The following is a 20,691-nucleotide window of genomic DNA, read 5'->3' as shown; positions in this document are numbered from 1 at the left end:
TAAAGTGCTTATTGAAATCTGCTTAAATATGTATATCTTAAAATTAGAAAATTTCTGGTCAAAATAAAACAGCCCTGGATCAATAAGAAAAAGTATGGATGGATTAATAATAAAAGCACCCAAAATAATATACTGAATGACAGTGGTATTTGGAAAATATCCTTAATACAGTCACAGGTTATTAATTACCTGTATGTAGTCTAAAGAAACAAGTATTTGACCTCTTTCAAAATCAGTACTTTAGTATAGAATTCTGTATGTTTTACAATAGGTTCCAGTATTATCATAAATATCTGAATGAAGCCTAAGAAGTTGTTGGATTAATTTATTGAGAAAAATGTCATGTCCAATGGCCAGAACTAAACAATTAGGTAGTTATATGAAAAACGGGGAGGGGAGAGAGAGAGAGAGAAAGAGAGAGAGAGAGAGACAGATGTTCCATGTCAGCAATAGAAAATATTATTCAAGCTGGGCAAACAATCTGATTTAGTGTAAAGGAAGTTTCACCTATGAAAAAGGATTCTAATATAGCAAGTGAGCTGTAAGGAACTCTAACTTGGAATGTATGGTTTTTAAATGCTGAATAATTGAAATGATAATATTCTTATACACATACCAACACCCATACTACTGTAAAATTTTCTTCATCTTTTTATGTTTTTGTTTTAAAAATGTTTTTAATAAGTAAACAAGAACAACAAACAAAATGAAAGAAAAAGAATGCATGTATGGTACATATATAAATACGCTTTGCACTAGAGGGAATGTTAAAATGAAAGTGTGGTTATATAAATCACTTTCTGTTTTCTAGTGTTTGTCCAAAAATATGACACCTTTTGCTGCCTGAAAAGGAAAAGAATCCACCAAAATTCAGTATGACGTATTCTAAATTTTTACTTAAACACTCTAAAATTAAAATTTACCTTTTCCTTTGACGAGGATAAAGAGACTTATAATATCCGGATCACGAAAAAATTAACACTCATGTCATATGTGTCTTGTGTAATTATAAATGAGGTAACTTACAAGAATACCAGAAAGGAACACAGGAACCAATTAGAACACACGAACGAAAGTCACATTACATATAATTATACAAAATACACATGATAAAGCCTGACAATGTAATGCAATTAGTGAAATTACTTCATATAACAATAATATTTGGCATGAGGTTCAGAGTTTTCCAAATTTACAGGAGTATCTTTTCTATGAAAGTTGGACTGTCTGCTCTTCTGTCATGGTATATGTTTGTTTTTTCATCATTAGGAGTGGCCTGCTTTTAATTTTTCTAGCTGGTTATAATGGTTAGGATTTTAGAACAAAGGGAAGGAACACCTCTTGGTATCTGTTTACAAAATGCAAATACATGCAGACAAAGAAGTAGTTTACATTCAAAGTTTACATTAAAAAAAACAAAATAGAACTTAGAATCTGTGTTGGAGGAAAAGAAGCAGTCACTGTTCTAATATACATTAAGTGATGTTTGATATCTTCTTATCAATACATTTAAAAACTTCTTTGATGGAAAATGAGATACACATTTAGTGTAACTATTTGGAGCTATATACATAGCTTCAATGAATGGTAAATTGAATTTTTTTTTGCAAATAAATGGTAGTATTGTAAAAATATCTGGTTGAATTGTATTAGTAAGCAACAGGCAGGGACTTCTAATCCTACTTAACTGGAAAAAAATCAATAGAAAGTTAGAATAATGTAAAGCAAAGTAAGGTAAATATCATTTGTAAGGAATTTTGGACCTCTGATAAACCCTATTCATGCTTTGGAAATAAACATGTTGAGGGTTTTGTTTGGGTTGGGAAAAAGCATTTGGGGATCATCTCTCTCTCTTTCCCCCTCCCCCAATGAACAGGTACACTATTTATGACTGGCCAATATTACCATATGTTCATAAAACCCAAAAGTCTGATCATCCTATTTCAGATTGAGAAGCACATTTTGTATTGGATGAGATTATAGTTCCCTAAATAAAGTGCATTGCTTAAGTTTTCTCTTGTACTTGATGCTGTTTATGGAAATGCAAGTGGCAAGCATAAGAGAGAGATGATGGTGGCAATGGAGCATTTTCATAGTGATTTCCAAGCTTTTGAGCTTTCTGCCCTATGAACATACAGTAGATACTGTAGTTTTATCTTTCAATATTTTGAAAGAAAATCTTAAAAATCTCATCTCTTTTTCCTTGCTTTTCCTTGAGTTTTGCTACAGATTAAAACTGTGTTTGATTTGCCTTTCACTTGAGAGAATAAATTTAATTTCTCTTATTAAAGCAGGGTTGTTCGATTTTGATTTCTAAAGCCAAGTTCACAATGTGAGGCCTAATCTGCATCAGTCTTGAATATGCTGGATCCAACTCTAGATACCTACACACTTTGTCCTACTATATAATTTTTACATGATCGAAGGAGAACATTATTAAGAGCATGATAACCAATCATATATAATTTTATCTGCCACAGGAAATAATATACTGTATGTAGTTTTTGGTTCAATTGTGGATTTCTAGTGTTTTCTTAGCTTGCTTCTTTTCTTGCATACATTTCATTACCATGCTAAGGGACGTAATCAGCACATGAGGAAGTAGAATTTGCTGACTATTTACATATATTTGGTACTTTGGAAATTTTTGGCAGTTCCTACTACAGAGAAATACTGTAGTTGCTGAAGATGATAGACTCACTGAAATAATCAAACTGATTTGTTTGATTAGAGAAAAAACATCAGGGAATGGAAATCCCTTATGAACATTTTCCATAAAAAAAGAAAAAAAATATGATTTTGATGATTAGGTAGGATAGATCATAAAAGGGAGTTATAATGTAACTTTAGAGAGATAGTCTCTATCATTGTATTTAGGAGTGCTGTAAGAAGGCCAGAAGCCACTTCGTGACATCTTTTTTCTTTTCTGTTCATTTGTTATTTTCCGCCCCCACTTTTAGCTTTTTGTTTCCATTTTTCTTTTTCTTTTTATCTCTATTTTAGTTTGCATTAGTCTGATTCTCGTGGCTGATGTTCAATAAAGACAAACTGCACAGGCAGAACTCAACTTAGGGCTGCAGTTGGGGATGGAATTTCAGTTGTAAATCCTGCTGGTCATAAGTTCAGGCATTCACATGACCAGACCCCATTTTACGATTGTTTTTATAGTGGTCATCAAGCAAATTATGCCGTTCTAAATCCAAATCACATTATGAAGTATAAGAGCAAAAGCCACTGTAACTTGGCAAAAAAGAAAGCAAATCATGGTAATGTGACTGCAGGATGCAATCAGAAATGTGAGCTTGTTGCAAGAGCCTAAAATGAGATCATGTAACTGTGAGGGGGCGTGACATTTTACGATGGACAAAAATGAATAAAGCAGCCTTTCCAAGGCCATTGTAACACTGAAGGGGTATTAAATGAATGGTTATAAGTCAAGGATTTTCTGGATATAGCTATAGCTATATAGGATAGGATAACTGATGATATTGTCTAGTATGGCAATGAAACGTCTGCAGGAAGAAAAGAAAGTTCAGAGAAGACCAAAAAACCAATATTTAATTAAAAATGCATTTTTATTTTTGAGATCATTAGGAGTTTCCCACCTTTCTAATGTAAAAAGTGATTGATGTCATTTGTTTGGTAAATTTCAGATGTTCCAGTTGACTGAAGTTTCCAGCACATAAAATGCTTTACTTTTGTAAAGACACATAATTTCTATTTAATAATTAAATGCTACAATAGTTAATAGTTAATATTTTCAAAAACACAAACACACACACAGACACACATGCAAAAAAATCCAAAACCAAACAAAAATACTCAGTGCAGAATATTCAAAGAACTATCTTAAGAGGTTCTCATAACCTTTAATTTTCATAACTTTAGTTATTGCAAGCAATTTCTTTGTGTAAAAACAAGAACAGTGGTAAGCTAATATGCAAAACTAAAAACTTCTTGTGCATTTAAACATGTGCTTGGGAAGGAGCACATGAAAACAAAACAAGCAGCCAGGAGACAGTACATAATTGTCCTTCTCTATCACACCATACCATTGCCTGTTTTGGGGGCATTCTGATTATTCAAGACAATACCAAATGCATTTGATATTTATATAATTACATCTATGTGCTTCTTCAAGAACAAATCCTCAAAAAACTGATTTGCATAATAAGATATTAACAATAAATAAATGTTATCATTTACAACAGTGGTGCATTTTTCCTCTGTGGCTTTGAAGCTCGAAAAGGTAAAATTAGTGCATTTTCTGACTGCTCCTGGCAAGTACCAGTCAGAAAATACACTGGTTTTATCTTTGCAAGGTTCAAAGCAACAGAGGAAAAGCAGAGAGATTTAATGTTCTGGCAAGTACAAAAAGAGTTTAGGTTTCCTTACATGATTTGGAATTCAGAATATCACTCCTTGTAAAGTTCAAACTATGTATGAATGAAAAGGTATAAAGTATTTTTTGTGGAAAGTTGTAGAAGGTTTTAAAATACCGTAGTTTATTAGCTTTATTTCTAAAATGTATAATTAGTGTTCTTGAAGATAAATAAAATGTTAACACATACATTATGCTGCATTGTAAAAATGAAAGTGTATGGATCTGAATAGCCTTCAGTTCTTAGAATCTGTTCAAAAATTTTCTGTATTTTATACTACAGGTTTTCCATTGTGAATATGGTGATCTTATGAGAAAGGTTGTGGATTTAGGTATACATAGAATCCTCAAAGTGGCCTCGATAGTGACAATATTTGTTAGTCTCTGTATAAAATATTTGCAGACATTAATAAAAGCAGTTTGTGGATAGCTGAGAGGATGCAAAATTGATTTTTGTGTTTACAGTTGCTCCTTATTCTAATTTATTTAGTTAACATTGCCAAGCATGCCTAGTTTATTTAAAACTGAAACTCTTGTGGATTATTTATAATTCTTAAATGAAACAGATCAACAATAATTAGGAATAGAGAATGTGGTTTGCAATTCTTAGCTTTGGTATATTATTTTGATATTTAAGTTGCTATGAAGCGACACTAATATCCCACCTAGTTAAACAGTTTACATCATGCAGGCTTTTTTTTTTTTTTTTTTGCTGAAGCTGTAAAACTTCCTTTTTCAAATACTACATTGTAGCTGCACATTGTAGCTACATTGCTGACAAAATGTCTCAGCATCACTCTTAACATGAGCAGTCATTTTGAGCATGAAATGGTTTAGCTAATGATTTATCTCTTGCACTGCTGTGCTTGGGGCAGCTGTATGATTGGCCTCTTTAGCAAGTCAAGTAATTTCTTTAACAAAATGTTAACGCACAGATGGGCCGTAAGCTGTCAGTTAACTATTATTGTATGCACATCTGCTTGCTTTCAATGTACTGCCTGATGTATTCAGCCACTTACTTAGCTGCAGACCTCTGAAAAGCACAGCCTGCTCTGATTGCCAAATAAAATGTTCATTTGTCTCTTCTTCTTATTGTTTTGTTTTGGGAACACATGTCAGCAGCTCAATTACCCAGTTCATTAACAGCTCCCAATAGTCATGCCGGCCAGCCCATGATAAGGGGAGTGATGGTAGCACATATGGGCAATAATAGCCAGTCTCTAGGCAATTGTAAATAAAAATCAGTCTCAGTCTTTCTCTTTTGCTTCAACTCCAGTTTTGTTTCTGTCACTTTTTTATACGGTACACTGATTGGTCGAAGGTCATTTATCAAGAAATATTATGTTAGAATTCCAACTAAATCAACTCTTTTGTCCCATTTGTTAGCTTACCAGTCTCAATGCTTAGAGTTCTTAATTATTATCCTTTTTGTATGAGGTTCTGATAAATGAACAATTGCTTCCTGAATAAGACATTACATAAAATCAATATTTCTCTTTTACTTTCTCCTTTGGTACTGTACTTTAGCAAATAGATGTATGTAAACACTTGGAAGTTGTAAGTTCAATTTTTTTTTATAAATGGTAAACATTGGACATTTTTGCTACAATTATATGTTTACTTTTTTAGGAGTAAACTTCACTGAATCCAGAGAGGCTTACTTCAGAGTGGATGTGTATTCAGTTGCACTTCAGAATTTTCACAGACGGAATAAGAGATAGATAAAAAGAGAGAAAGTTATGCTTCCAATAAAGAAGACGGCATTTCTAACAGTGAAACCAAATAAATTGTGTTTAATTATACATTTCATTATAATTCCTGCATTTTTAAGCTAAAGCATTTATTATTAAATTTATTGCCATTGGCCTTGATAAAATTTAATGCAGTTCTTGTTCTTTTGATTTATATATTGTCATTAGAAGCATTGGAGGCAGTGCTTAAGATTTGAGATACTACATTGCTTAAGATTTGAGATACTACATTAAAACACTGATCTCCTTCAGTTGTAATCCATTATTAGCCAAATGGGCATTTAAAAGGAGCTTAAATAAAACAAAACAAAACTATCCTGCTTTCCCCTATCCTGCTAAATCATAGCTGTTAAATTTTGCTATGGAACAAAAGCATAAATACTGTACTATAAATGCACACATTGTCGATTATAAAATGTTAATATTGACTTTACTATGAATTTTATAAATTACATTATTCATTATGCCTCACCTCATCCCAGGCATATTTAAGAAAGTAGCTCTAAACACATTTATGTTTAGTATGATATTTTCTCGGTTTTGGAAATGTGGTAGCCTTCAAGATGAAAATGGCACCAAATTATCATATTTGAGATAAAGATATTAAATTAGGATAGGAATACAATACAATACAAAAATTGTATCACTACAATTGACTCAACCTTTCTTGACTCTTTGATGAATCGAAACTGTGTCAGTTACGAAAACATGCAAACGGAGCAATAGGTACTAAAGAAATCAGACATGGTAGGATGAACATATGGTCATTCTTGTTGGCCTTTGGAACCTAGTTCAGCAGTATTGAGCAATATGCAGTATTTCATACCATGCCTTAAGAAATGTCTGCTATCTTGCGGTGAGAACATCATGAGGAAATTGCAGTACTGACTGCAAACTATATTCAATTACTAGTACAATATATGACATTTTCCTACTTGAGCGCTAGAAAGTTTTTGAAAGCTCTTTTTAATGTGGAAATTTAGCACATTTCTGCCCAAATAGGCATCATACTAGTCTGTCCAGAAAAGTTATCCTGGGTTATTGTGTGGTGAAGGGTTGGGGGGGAGAGGATTTTCTACCATGGTGACTTTAACAATCATGCAAAATGGGGTCCCAATATAAATAAATACATCTGACAAGTAAAATAGATAAAATGCTTGATTTATTTCATTTATTTTTACTTTTGGAAAACTTTTATTTTGAAGTCTGGCATAACAATTCCTTTTCCTTCTCATCTAATACAGGCTTCCTAAGGGAGACTAAATATAATTGTATACTATCTCAGAAAGCACCAAAGCTTTGTAGTAAAATAGATCCTTTGCATGGAAAGTATTCCAGTTTTAGATCCAGCATTTCCAAATACATTGGGAAGAAACTTTGCTTGTAGAGTTGATGCCACGCACTGTTAGCAACATGGATAAATGGTAAGAAAGGCAACTTTCAAGCAATCCTGGGCTGTTGATATAAAACTAAATTGTGGGCAGGCTTGGTATATATTACAGAAACTTAGTTAGGTGAAGGTGGAGACATTGACAATCAGCTTTCGTAGGTTTGGAATCTTTTAGCCTCTATGGCATTGATTTTAAGATCTTATAGAAATAGCAATAGCATTTAGACTTATATACTGCTCCATAGTTTTTTACAGCACTCTCTGAGAAGTTTACAATATCAGCATATTGTCCCCAACAACCTGCATCCTCATTTGACCAACTTCGATAGGATGGAAGGCTGAGTCAATCTTGAGCCTGTCAGGATTGAATTCCAGACTGTGGATAGAGTTAGCTTGCAGTACTGCATTCTAACCACTGCATCACCAGAGTTTATAAATGTCAAGGAACTGCTGTGAAGTTATTGGTGGATGAATGACTGCATGTGACATTAGATCTTTGGGATATGTTTCTGGTGTGCCAATGTCCATATCAGCTCTTTGATTTAGTTTTTTGGATTGGTGTTGGAGTTTGTTCTTCTGGTCTTTTATGAGGTTAATTCAACATTTATCACTTATGGTGCTCTGGCCTAAATGCATGATGGTTCTAGAGAGTTTATGAAGAGTGTTTGGATCCAAGAATTGATCAGTGCCTCACTTCAAGAGAGGATGCTAGCAGAAGCTTTTAAGGAGACTGCCCCTTATGAGGTCTTTCTTGGAGCTTACTAATTTTGATAACAATCACCTTTAGCCTTTATTTTTTAGGATAGGTTGTTGAGTGGGCACAGAGAATTTAGCTGCAATGTAACCTAGAAGAAGCTGATTATTTGGACCTGAAAATTTTCAATTACAGTTCAGGCTTGGGTATGAAAGCAAAATAGTATTGATTGTCCTGGTTTATGATCTTTATCAGGACTGCGATGGACACAATACAATCCTGATTCTGTTGGACTTCTTTGCAGCTTTCACCCCTATTGAATACATGAGAATTAGATATTGGAAGCACTGCTTTGCAGAGGTTCCATCATTTCTGAGCAGTCTTCTGTATCTAGAATCAATTGGTCTGCTCTTTTATAGTACCTTTTTTTGGGGGGGGAGTTGAAAATCTGCATCCATTAAGCATATTTCTCATTAGTTCATTTATAACAGCATCCCCCTGAAATTGAAATTGGAAGTCCCACCTGCAATAGGTTCCTGGACATGAATTATAAGGCTGCCAATTGCTGTTTTTTTATTATACTATAGGTGTTTTGGATAATGTCATTGTATTTTAATTTTGTAAACCACTGAAAATCATTGAGATGTAGTATCTATAAATGTATAAATCAGACATTCATTTCTTGGCCAGTATGGGTGTTGGAAGAATCCAAAGAATATCTATTCCTGCTTAGGGCAAAGACCATTCAATTCAGATATCAGTTTCCCTCTTCATACTCATTCTTATTACTGAAATCAGGATCTTAACTGAATTCTGAATACTGAATCTGTAGTTTATTTGAGTGGTTGTTTAATTCCTAGGATTAAGACAAATTCTGACAAGAACATGCAATGAGCTTATTCATCTAGTGGGTAAGTTGAATTTTGTGATGTGTAGTTATTACAAATATATAGAAGCATTTTGTGGCTACACCTTATTAGTGTTGACTCCTGGCAATTGCCTGGACTAGTACCTGAAGGTTTTTTTTTTAAAGATTTCAGAAGAATGTTCCTACTGACTTCTTCCTAGGGCTGACAGACAGTGACTGCCCAAGTTCACCTAGCTGTTTGTATCTAAATTTGGATTAGAACTCATAGTCTCCTGGTTTCTAGTCTCGTGCCTTTAACCATTGTGCTAACTGGTTCTATAACAAAGAGTGATAGCAATAACACTTAGACTTATATATTGCTTCACAGAGCTTTACAGCACTCTCTAAGCAGTTTACAGGGTCAGCATATTGCCCCCAACAATCTGGTTCCTCATTTTACCAACTTGAGCTGGTCAGGATGTGTTTTCACAATTAATTGCCCATGATATAAAAATAATTTATCTAGGATCCCTACAGGTTATCAATAGGTTTGATTTAATTCAGAGACCAACAGATTACTTTTTCAAGTAATCCTGAGACCACACATTTGGCTGAAAAATCCAGAGGTTCTTGCACTATGTGAACAAGTTTACAGCTCTTTGCTATAACATCACCTACTAGCATTTTCAATTCTGTGAAGGGTGGACATTATCTGCCAGTAAACTTTGGCAGTCTCTTTATTTAGTTGTATTTATTATAATGTTCTTCCAAAAAGTTGTATAAGATAGTCTTTAATAAAAACATAAAAGCAACTTCTTGAAAAAAGCACAATAAAATAGAAAAAAAAATGCTGGTTGGAAAATTCTGGAAGTTGAGGTTCATGCATATTAAAGTTGCCAAGTTTGAAAAACAGCTGTTTTATATCAAAATATTGCAGAGTGGTCGATATTATACTTGGCCATAGAGTGCTTTGCTTAGCTAGATCCTTGTCTTAATCAAATGCACAATCATGTACTGGGATTGCTTGACACAATGCACAGGTGGCTACCCACTGACATTAGACCTTCTGAACTTCTCTCCTGCTGCCTCCCATATTCATAAGTAATCTGTACATTCCTCCTAGGATTGTGAGCACTTGGGGAGTTGCTAAGTGTCAGAATTTATCTGTACAATTTTGATTAGACCAGACTTGGCAGGGGTTTATTTTCTTTTTAATGATCTCTTGCTGTGAATCTGAACTTTGAAAGGAGGAGAAGAGAAGAATGAAACAGAAATACTGGTGGGAGGTGACGGTGAGGGTTAGAAGCAGAGAATAAGAGAAAGAAAAGATAGTGAGGAAAAAGTCAAAGTGACAATGTCTGTGCCGAGAAACAGAGTGATGAGTATCTGCTCTTGAATCTTAATTATGTTAAGGATTCCAGTGGGAATGTTTCCTTAAATGCTTGGACCATAAAAATGTCCAGGCACTAATCTGTTTTCTCATCCCAGCAGTAGCAATAAAATATGCCTCTAGTTTTTTTTTACTTAGATAGCAGCTGGTGAAACCTTTTGGTTAAGACAAACAAGGATATTTTTTTAAAAAACAACCCCTCCCCATATATAGTCACTTTGCTTTCTGGTCTCTTTCTGATTTATTAGAAAGCTCCCAAAGTGAGCCTGTGCCCGTTGCAGTCCTTTTTCTTTTTCTGGAAGGAGTTTTTCTTAAATATACTAAGGTCATATATTTAACATTTTAAAACTTCACTGATTTCCCTCCAGGGGATAAAAGAAGTTCCAGGTGCTGCAGCCTCTAGACTGAAGAGACATGGATTAACCCCTACAGAGCATCCAGTTCAACCTTCCCTTACCTCCTCCCTCCCCCCACCCATTTTCTCATCCACTTCAGTTTTCTTTGTGTCTCCTGCATCCTGCTAGGCAGGTGTCAGAGCCCTGAATGCGGGTAAAAGGCCCTGTTGATGGATACCACAGATGGAGCGTGGAAATTGGTAGAATAGGCCTCAGCCACAGGCCATTTCTAAGGATTCAACAAAAGCTGCCAAATAAGTCAACAAAAATCTTGAAGTTCACAAAGGGAAAGTGTCATTTGTCATTTACTCTGAGCCTGTGAAGGGGTATCAGCCTTGCCTCCAGTCTCTCCTCCCTTGTACCCGAGTAAACATGCTAGAGGTCACTCATGGAGATTTCACTACAAAAAAGGACACTGTAGGTCAGAAAAAAACAACAAATCTGCTCATAGCCTTCAAGTTACTGTATGGAAATAGATGTATTTGGCTTTTGGTAAGTGAAAAAAAGTAGGGTTGCATGCAAAGCGCACAAATAAGTCAACTCTATAGTGTCTATAATAATGCTTTTTGACATTTTCCCCCCCAACATGTTTAAATTCTTGAAATCTAGAAATATATGCTTTCCATATTAGTATGTGACATTATTTAGAAATCCAAAATGTATTCCACAGTAGAGAATATATTTATGATATTTATCTTCCTAAATCATGTAAATATTATTTTGCCAGCCAAATTAGTAAAGTTGGAAGATACCTTGTACAGATACTTAGAATTTGGTATATTTCCAGATAAAAAGTTACATAGCCAGTTTTGCAACATGGCTCAAGAGCTTCAATTTTGAATAAAAATCTCTGTAAGATTTAGAGTGTCCTGATGTTAGCCCAGGAATAGCGTAACAGGTATGGTTTCTCTGCTTAGTGTACATGAAAAAAGCCATTGTTTTCAAAAGGAGAGCAAGAAAACCAGTGACGAGATAAATCCATACAATATATTATATTGGCAGTTGATACATGCTTTTCAAATGGTTGTCATGCTTTGCTGCTACAGTTGTTTAAATCAAATTGTTCCCTGAGAATAGACACAATTAATAGAATGAATGATTATGTATATTAGTTGTTGTACAGTGTTTCTCTAGATATATTTGTTTATGGTGTTCCTAGGGGGGGTGGTATTTGTTAACTGCGAGTAATATTTTTGAACTGCTGAGGTATACAAGGTAGACAAGTTACACATTATACGTGACCTAATTCCTATGAAATAATACAAAGAATTAGTGTTTAATACTATTAACTTTGCTGAAATATTTTCTGGAAATATCAGACAGGTCACAATGAGATAAGGAACAAAGAAGCACTCAATTTAGTTTTAGTTCTTTTAAGAAAAAAATAAACTTCATGGCTGTTCTTTTGTAACGTATGGGTTTCTCCTCTTATGTTTAAATAAAGAAGCACCAATTCCACTGTTCTATCTGGATGGCTCTTACCTTGATGATATTCAGGACCTGAATGTGAAGACTTTTCTGCTGTCCAAGACTTGGGTCAGGGCGATGGTTGAGCCTCTTTTGGATAGCTTTTTGTTTATATGTCTATCTTCAGGATGATCATGAATATTTTTTTCTTTTGTGATAGTTGTCCTACTTTTTAAATTGTGAGCTGTGTAGAGTCCTTAAGAGTTAGAAGGACTCCAAATTGGTTAAATAGATAAAGTTAAGTAAGCTTTGCAGAGCTGATAACAGTGAGATTGTTTGGATCCTAAGATCAGCAGAGGGGATGGAGGGAGGAAAAGAATTTGTCTAGATTGAATATATTCAAAATTATCCTTATATGACAACTTTTAAGATTCATTAATCTTAATTCAAGCATATCATTAAAACTCATACACAGATGTTTGACTGGTGGCAGGATAAAGACCACCAATGATAGGTATTGGAAAATCCCATAACTCAGTGTTTCATGCAGGGATGTGAATGGGAAACAAGATCTTTGGAGACACTGGAATGACATGTTGAAGGTGGTTTAGCAGTGGTCTAGTTCTGGCCAGTTTGAAGTGATAAGGCTTAGCTAGAGTGACAGAACTCCTGCTTTTTAATTCTTACCTCCATGTTCAATTGGTTTTAAATGTTTAATTCTTGTTTATATTTTTAGTTAATTACAGAAGATAAATAAATACATGCAGCAGTCCAGTTCCTCCTTTTTTTCTTTTTTTAAAGAAAGCAAAGAAATTGCTAAAACTCCTTTCATTCAGAAAATCTTACTTATAGGTGCTAAGGGGAATAATACTAGAAAAACAGACATTCTTCTCCTATGTTACACTGTGGAGTACTCTTTTAAAAGGATTTCTATGTGCTTGATTGAATTTGTTCTGTATTTGCATTCCAGCTGTCTTTCAACTTATTTGAGAACATATGCTAGAGAATTGGATATCATTGAATCCTGTGGGTGACCTGTTTTCAGTTAATTATATTTATTATTTATTTACATTTACTAAATTTGTAAGGTCATCCAACTCAAACAATGTGGTGCCCAACCAAAAACAACAACAACAAAGAACTAAGGCAGGATAAAAACTTAATAATAATTTTAAAAGCCCCAAATATTTATTTACTATTGCAATTTATATAGCTCTCTGTGTATGTTGTTTTGTATTGTTTTGTATTTGTTATTGTATTGTTGGCATTTGGGGGGGGGGCTGCTTAGTTGCTGTGAACCATATGGCTCACAGCAACTAAGCAGCTCCCCCCCAAATGTCAACAATACAAAAATAAATACAAAACAAGACAAAACAACAACACACACACACACACAAATACAAAATAGAAACATCTATATAATGACACAGTCTCTAGCCAGGTATGCTAAAAACCAGCAACTACAAAAATAATAACAGGTTCTACCACAAGCAGATGGCAAAACCAAGTCTTTAAGGCATAACAAAAAGTCAGGAAAGGGTTAAGACCAATCTGATCTCTTGGGGGATGATGTTCCAACAGGAAAAGCTCTTTCCCTGGGTTCTGCCAGCTGGCATTCCCTAGCAGATGGGACTGGGAACATGCCTCTCCGACCAGACCTCTCTTACCAAGAGAAGTAGTCCCTCAAGTAATATAATGTATAAAATGGCAACTAAATGCAATAATAAAAACAACCAAAAGGGGAACTTGGACCTAAGAGCTTGAGCTCCCCCCCCAGTCTTAATGGTTTTCCTAAGGACAAGCACAATTGGGGCCTTATGTGTAGGTTGCTCCAGAATGTTGGTCAGGATATGGATATTGATCCCTAAGACAACTATATTCAGCACTAACCTCTGGACCACCTTTGTCAATTCAGGCAGGGAGAATGCTTGGTGAGAAGGATAAATAGTGCATATAAACCTTTCATATGCATAAGTAAAGTGGCAGGATGCCCAAGTTGATAGTAGTAGTAGTAGTAGTAGTAATAGTAATAATAATAATAATAATAATAATAATAATAATAATAATAATAATAATAATAATAATAATAATAATAATAATAGTAAAATTGGAAGGGACCTTGGAGATCATCTAGTTCAACCCTTGCTCAGGCAGGAAACCCTATACCATTTCAGACAAATGGCTGTCCAATCTTTTCTTAAAAATTTCCACTGATTAATTGTTCTAACTGTCAGGAAGTTTCTCCTTAATTCTAGGTTGCTTCTCTCTTTGGTCAGTTTCCATCCATTGCTTCTTGTCTTGCCTTCAGGTGCTTTGGAGAATAGCTTGATTCCCTCTTCTTTGTGGCAGCCCTGAGATATTGGAACACTGCTATCATGTCCCCCCCTCATCCTTCTCTTCATTAAACTAGACATACCCAAGTCCAGCAACCGTTCCTTATATGCTTTAGCCTCCAGTCCCCTAATCATCTTTGTTGCTCTTCTCTGTACTCTTTCTAGAGTCTCAACATATTTTTTAAATCGTGGTGACCAAAACTGGATGCAGTATTCCAAGTGTGGCCTTACCAAGGCATTGTAAAGTGGTATTAACACTTCACTTGATCTTGATCCAGGAGCCCAACATAAAATATATATCAGATTGCTACACAATCATGTAGAAAGCAAAAAGAAGGAATTGTAATATTATCTACATCCCATCTTCACCCTAAGTACCTGTGAGCATGGTGGGGGACAACAAACTTCCTACCTCTACCCTCCTGATACAAACCAGATTGGGCTATCTATCCATAATTAACCTTTGGCAACAAAGATTTACTAATTATTATGCTGAACTTGCATTCAGGACCAACATGAATGGGTAAAAAGACAGATCAATAGGTTTGTCAGAAACTTTCCATCTGGCAGAACAACTGTAACCATCACCAGAGATTGTGCTTCTCTTCATCTAGGTTGCATGTGACATATCTCCTATTGCATGTCTCTCTCTGTGTATTCCATCTAATCTTCAGTGGACACTATCATTCCCTAATTACCAGGAAGGAAGACTTAGTTATGCATAGAATCAAAGTCGCCAGCAAACAGATGAGGAACCAGAACAGCCACAATCTCATTTTCTCATCTCACATTTATTTCTATGAATTATATTGACTACCAATTAAAGAAGCCTATGGTGAATCCCTCTATTTAAATTTAAAAAGGTTCTTGTCTAGTAACAGCACCTCAGATGTGCTACTGGATACCACAGATATAGTTTTCCAGGATTTGATTCCAAGCAAATACTGTCAGCTTGTTTTTATCAGCCACGACAAGAAAAAAACAATGTATTTCTCTATTCTTGTGCTAGTAGTAGTAAAACACATCTACAGATTATCTTGTAATTTGCTCTCTGCTTCACAATCATGTCTGATGTTTTTCAGTGTGCTAACTACTAGTTTCTGCATCAAGTTAGTGGGAATCATCTGGACCCAGAAATGCATTTGCTAAATATCAAAGTCCAAAGTGCCAGCAAGAATAGAACAGTACTCTAGCCAAAGTCATGCAGGAATGGCTCCCTTACAAACAATTTTGGCAACTTTAAGTAGTGTGGACTTCAGCTCCAGAATTCACCAGCTGAAGTCAACATATCTTGAAGTTGCCAAGGTTGAGAAACAATGACCTAGATGATTGAGCAATAAACACAACAATAAAGATTCTAGAATGGAAAGAAATTGCAATTTAGAGTAGAATGTATCTAAAAAGAGTTATGAGGGCATCAGTGCTGGAAAGGTTGCTGGTTATTAGTTCCCAAAATTGGGCAAAATAGAAGATGTAAACTAATTAATCTGAAAATCATTTATTATGTTCTTATATATTTATATTGGTTTAAGGCATGCACTTTATGTAAATATACCAAATATAGACATTTGTTTGGGATGAATTAATTTTAATTTTTCATTCCTGTTTCGAGCTTTCAGTTTTTAGGATCTACTAAGACAGAAATGAGTAATCCTATAAAAGCAAAGAGTTACAGCCATTGGCTATGTTTATTCAACATGCTAAACTCTAATGTGTTTTGAATGGTTTTGGCTTAGAACTAAACCATTATGATTTGCAGGTTATAATTAATATTTTAATGCATTGTGTCAAACTAGACAATTTTAATCAGTTATGGTGAAACCATGAATAGTGCATGGAGGAACTAAGTGGCCTTAGATGGCTGGAAAGGCAACCCTAGCCCACTAATAATAAAAACCCACTTTGCATTTTAAGTGGGAAGTCTTTGGCAGGGACTCCTTCACTAAAGACAGCCTTATATGTATGATTTGAGTTAAGAGACCATACAAATTTATTGGATTAATTACAGCACACCTAGAATTTGCATAGCTTAGGTGTCAAATTTTTGAAATCACTGGGGAAAAATATGCTGGATATATTTGAATAAATAAGCCCTGTAAGAAAATTGTAATCTGTGCCTGCAGATATTGCAGAAGGAAGAAAAACGACTATATTTTCTGAAGTTTCTATAAAGAATTATTTAGCCATTTGAAGGAAATATGTTGTGGCGTGCTCTAAGATTAATTATCCCAAGACTGCTTATTGTTTAAAATTGGACTACTGTTATTTGAAGAAAACACACTTTGCTTAGTGCTAGTTCTCGTTGTTTTTCTCCTGCTCTCCCAATCCAATATTAATTGCTCCGTTGCTTGTTTGCTTGCTTTCTAGCTTCAGCACAACAATCAGATGAAGGTTCTGACATTGATTCTGAGCCAGATTTGCCCCTGAAGAGAAAACAACGTCGAAGCAGAACCACTTTCACAGCAGAACAGTTAGAAGAGCTGGAGAGAGCTTTTGAGAGGACTCATTATCCTGACATATACACCAGAGAGGAACTTGCACAAAGAGCTAAACTCACGGAGGCTCGGGTTCAAGTGAGTATTGTCCTAAAACTTTCAAACAGCCTTCTTCTATTAGTTGTATGGGAGAACAAATATTTCTTTTATAAATATTTTTTTTTCTTGGTGAAGAATTATGAGATAAGCTATGTTGCAAGACCATACTTTATTTTGAGGAGCTATCAGAACATTTGGTAGTGCTGAAAGAAGCTGTTGGGTGGACCCCACCTTTGATGCTTAATTTATTTAGGTAACTGTTGAAGGTAAGAAAATCAGTGTGATTTATATTTTTAAACACATGTGATGGACCTCATTTTTATCTTTTAAAACCGAAGGTATAAAAGATAAATACATAAAAACAGATCATTAAAAATATTTGCTTGTTTCAGATATTGAAACTGAAAATTAAATTAACTATGCCTAAGAATTAACTACTAAAAAACTCTGCAAATTTGGACTCCTTACTTTAAATATTTGCATATTCAGTTCTGGGATGTCTGCTTTAAAGAGGACCATCAACATTCATATTTTTTTAATGCAGTGACTCACAGCTACAAGAAAAGCAGAAGTCTCATTAACATAACAGCTGTCTTAATGTGGCTTTAACCCTGTGACATTTTACATGCCTTATGGTTTTTTTTGGTTCCCTTGAGACACATTGTGTCTCACACTCACTCCGGTGATATCCAGTCTACCAAATTTTCTACTGTGTAGAACATATGGACTTTCCTCTTAAAACAGCACAAAGGGGGGAACAACCCCAATCAATCAATGGTTAAAGTATCAGAGGAGGTGAACTTTTGGGAATTAAAAGAAGAGCTGGGCATTTAAGTGCCACTTTGCACTATTGAAATAGAAAACTCCAGAGAGCTCTTGACTCTGTCTTCCCAACCACCATACCTCCAAGGTCTCTCTGTATGCTCAAAGGCACATTTCTGTTTAAATCTTGGTGCTTCTGTAGTCACATAAATACTTCAATTCATACTTGAGGAAATTCTTAAGTTGCAGCCAGAAAAAGTTATCTGCTAGTAAAGAGTGGTTCAAAAAGGGCTGCATTTGCTGAATGGCTATTATTTGAACTATATTCAGTTTTACAAAAAGATTTACATTAATGGTGGCAAATATATAAACCAGGGGAACATAGGTAAGACAGAGGCAGTAAGAAAGTATGTACATAAAGTTATAATGATAGATATATTAACCTGTTATGAGATTTGGAATTGTTAAAAAAGCAATAAAAATCCTGAATAAAGTAAATTGCTAAATAAGTAAACGGAACCAAATGCTGTTGATCAAGGATTTTGTTTTGGAATAATTTTTTTGGGGAAAAAAATTAACTAATCTCTTGTCCAATTACTGCAGCAAGATTATAGCTCTTTGGGATGGGCAATGTAAAAAATATTGTCTGCAAATATTACTCCCTTTAGAACTTTAACAACGATTGGCTGTCAAATGTCAATATAAAACACCAGGTGACTCATAAAGTAGTCCTCAACTTATGATCTCTTCATATCCTCTTCACGACCTCTTTTGCTTGTTACCTTCTGGGAGGAGGCTCCATGGTATCCGAAGCAGAACATCCAGATTCAGTCATAGTTTTGTTCTATACAGTATTAACCTAGTGAACTCTAAAGCTTCCTCTTTCCACTATCTATTCAAGATAGACAGTGATTAATATTTATATGTTTTTTATAAGTAAGGGTATAGGTTTATACATATGTTGTATATAGCATGTTTAAATGTGTGTTATGTACGTGTACACTTTTAAAAGCAAGCAACAAAATTTCATTTTTAATGTGTGCCATTGTGCCCACAGTAAAAAATGACAACAAACGACATATATCTATTATAGTTTGAATTGGAACTTCTGTTGCTAAGGCATGGTAAATAAATAAGTTTGCACAATTTTATGACTTATTTTGCTGTGGTCATTAAGCAAATCAGTATTGTTGTTAAGCAAATCACTGCTGTTGTTAGACAAATCACATAGTTATTAAGCACATCTGGGCTCCTGCTTTGATTTTGCTTGTCGGAACCCTCCTAGAAAGGTCACAAACAGTGATCACATGAATCAGGGACTGCTGCAATATTCTAAATGTAAAGACTGATCATAAGTGATGTTTTTCAGTGTCACTGTAACACTGTAACTGTTAACTACAGTGTAAAAGGACTACTTTTATTAAACATTATTCAGTGTTAAATAATATTCTTGGATATCAGATCTGGAAAATATTTGGCACCAAAATTTACAGGGAAGTATTTTGAGAGTTTATGGTGCAAAATGTTTTTGGTTTTGGCATAGTATTTCCAGGATTAACATTTAGTGATGACCATTTAATACTTGTTACAACTCATCACTGTGTCAGAAAGCATTCTGAATTTTTCTATGCAAATTTTCTCATATTAAAACTATGTTATCTTCAACCAGTATTGGCACTTTGCTTTTTGGATGTTTAAGTTCAAGTCACACACCAGAAATTCAAGCTTTCGATCTTAACTATATTTCACATAATAAAGACTCATGAACACAATTAAGCAATGTCTTATTTATAGTTTAGGGCAGTGTTTCTCAACCTCAGCAACTTTAAGAGGTGTGGACCTCAACTCCCAGAATTCCACAACCAGCATGATCAAATAAATGTTTTTCTTAACAATAAATTGCAATGGGCTGCAGCAAAATTCCATGTGAAAAATAGGACAGGCATTTCAATGGGTTTGGATGTATCGGTCCAATATATTCAGCTTTGGAATGAAACAGACTAGATGACCTTGCAGATGATTTCCAACTCAATTTCCCAATATTTACATTTTTCCTTTGTTATCATTTTTCTCTGAAGTAGTTTATAACTGGACAAGGCAAGATCTTATTCCCTTGATGCTGGCCGGGTATCCTTTCAAAGCTGTGGTTCTTCCCCCAGGCTTAACTTCGTGAAATTGGCCGTGACATTTCAACTGCCTTATCCTAAACAGAGAATTACCAATGTGCTTTTAAGGGAACAAGATCTCTCATTCAAATAGGCAAAATGTTTGAAAAGAGAATTTATCAAGACAATAGAGGATAGTTTCCTCTAAACAGAGCCTGAGCTTTACAAGGATGAATGCCAAATACATACCAAATCAAAAGACTAGTGCATTGATAGAGACACATCTAATTTAAGCCAGAAAATGTGCCTCCCTCTTTGCTGTAATACTGTATATCTGAAGTATTTATTTAATTTTAGGTTGCTTCAGTGGCCATGAAAGAAATGACAAGGAGGGGGAGCTAAAGATTGGAAGTAATGGAAATTAAAGGCTGGAAGGATATGAACAAAAAAGACAGGGAAAGAATGATGGAATTTTGGATAACAGGAAAAACAAAATTAGGAAGTTTGCCACTGCAATAGTATCACAAAGGTAGCACAAAAATACACTGAGACATAAACATACACCAATACACACAATATGGCAAATGTCCCATCATCTCCTTTGTCATTATGTTGCAGACACAACCCCATGGCTTTCTGTCTGTCTGTCTGTCTGTCTGTCTGTCTGTCTGTCTGTCTGTCTGTCTGTCTGTCTGTCTCTCT

General features: G+C 34.8%; 1 protein-coding gene across 4 annotated transcripts in view; it reads left to right on the top strand.

The window, feature by feature from the left end:
- Positions 1-20,691, top strand: part of PAX3 (paired box 3) — a 91,012-nt gene that overhangs the window by 53,149 nt on the left and 17,172 nt on the right. For 2 of the 4 annotated variants that reach the window (XM_015817855.1, XM_015817854.1), the window contains exon 5: positions 16,956-17,161. In XM_015817855.1, coding sequence (XP_015673341.1) covers positions 16,956-17,161 — 206 coding nt within the window. The remainder of the gene's footprint in view (positions 1-16,955; positions 17,162-20,691) is intronic. The other 2 variants (XM_015817856.1, XM_015817852.1) reach the window with 1 other exon arrangement.

This window comes from Protobothrops mucrosquamatus, unplaced genomic scaffold, assembly GCF_001527695.2.
Source record: "Protobothrops mucrosquamatus isolate PMUCROS unplaced genomic scaffold, P.Mucros_1.0 scaffold642, whole genome shotgun sequence".
Lineage (NCBI taxonomy): Eukaryota > Metazoa > Chordata > Lepidosauria > Squamata > Viperidae > Protobothrops > Protobothrops mucrosquamatus.
The sequence above is the reverse complement of the archived record's forward strand: the minus strand, read 5'-3'. Positions and strand labels throughout refer to the sequence as shown.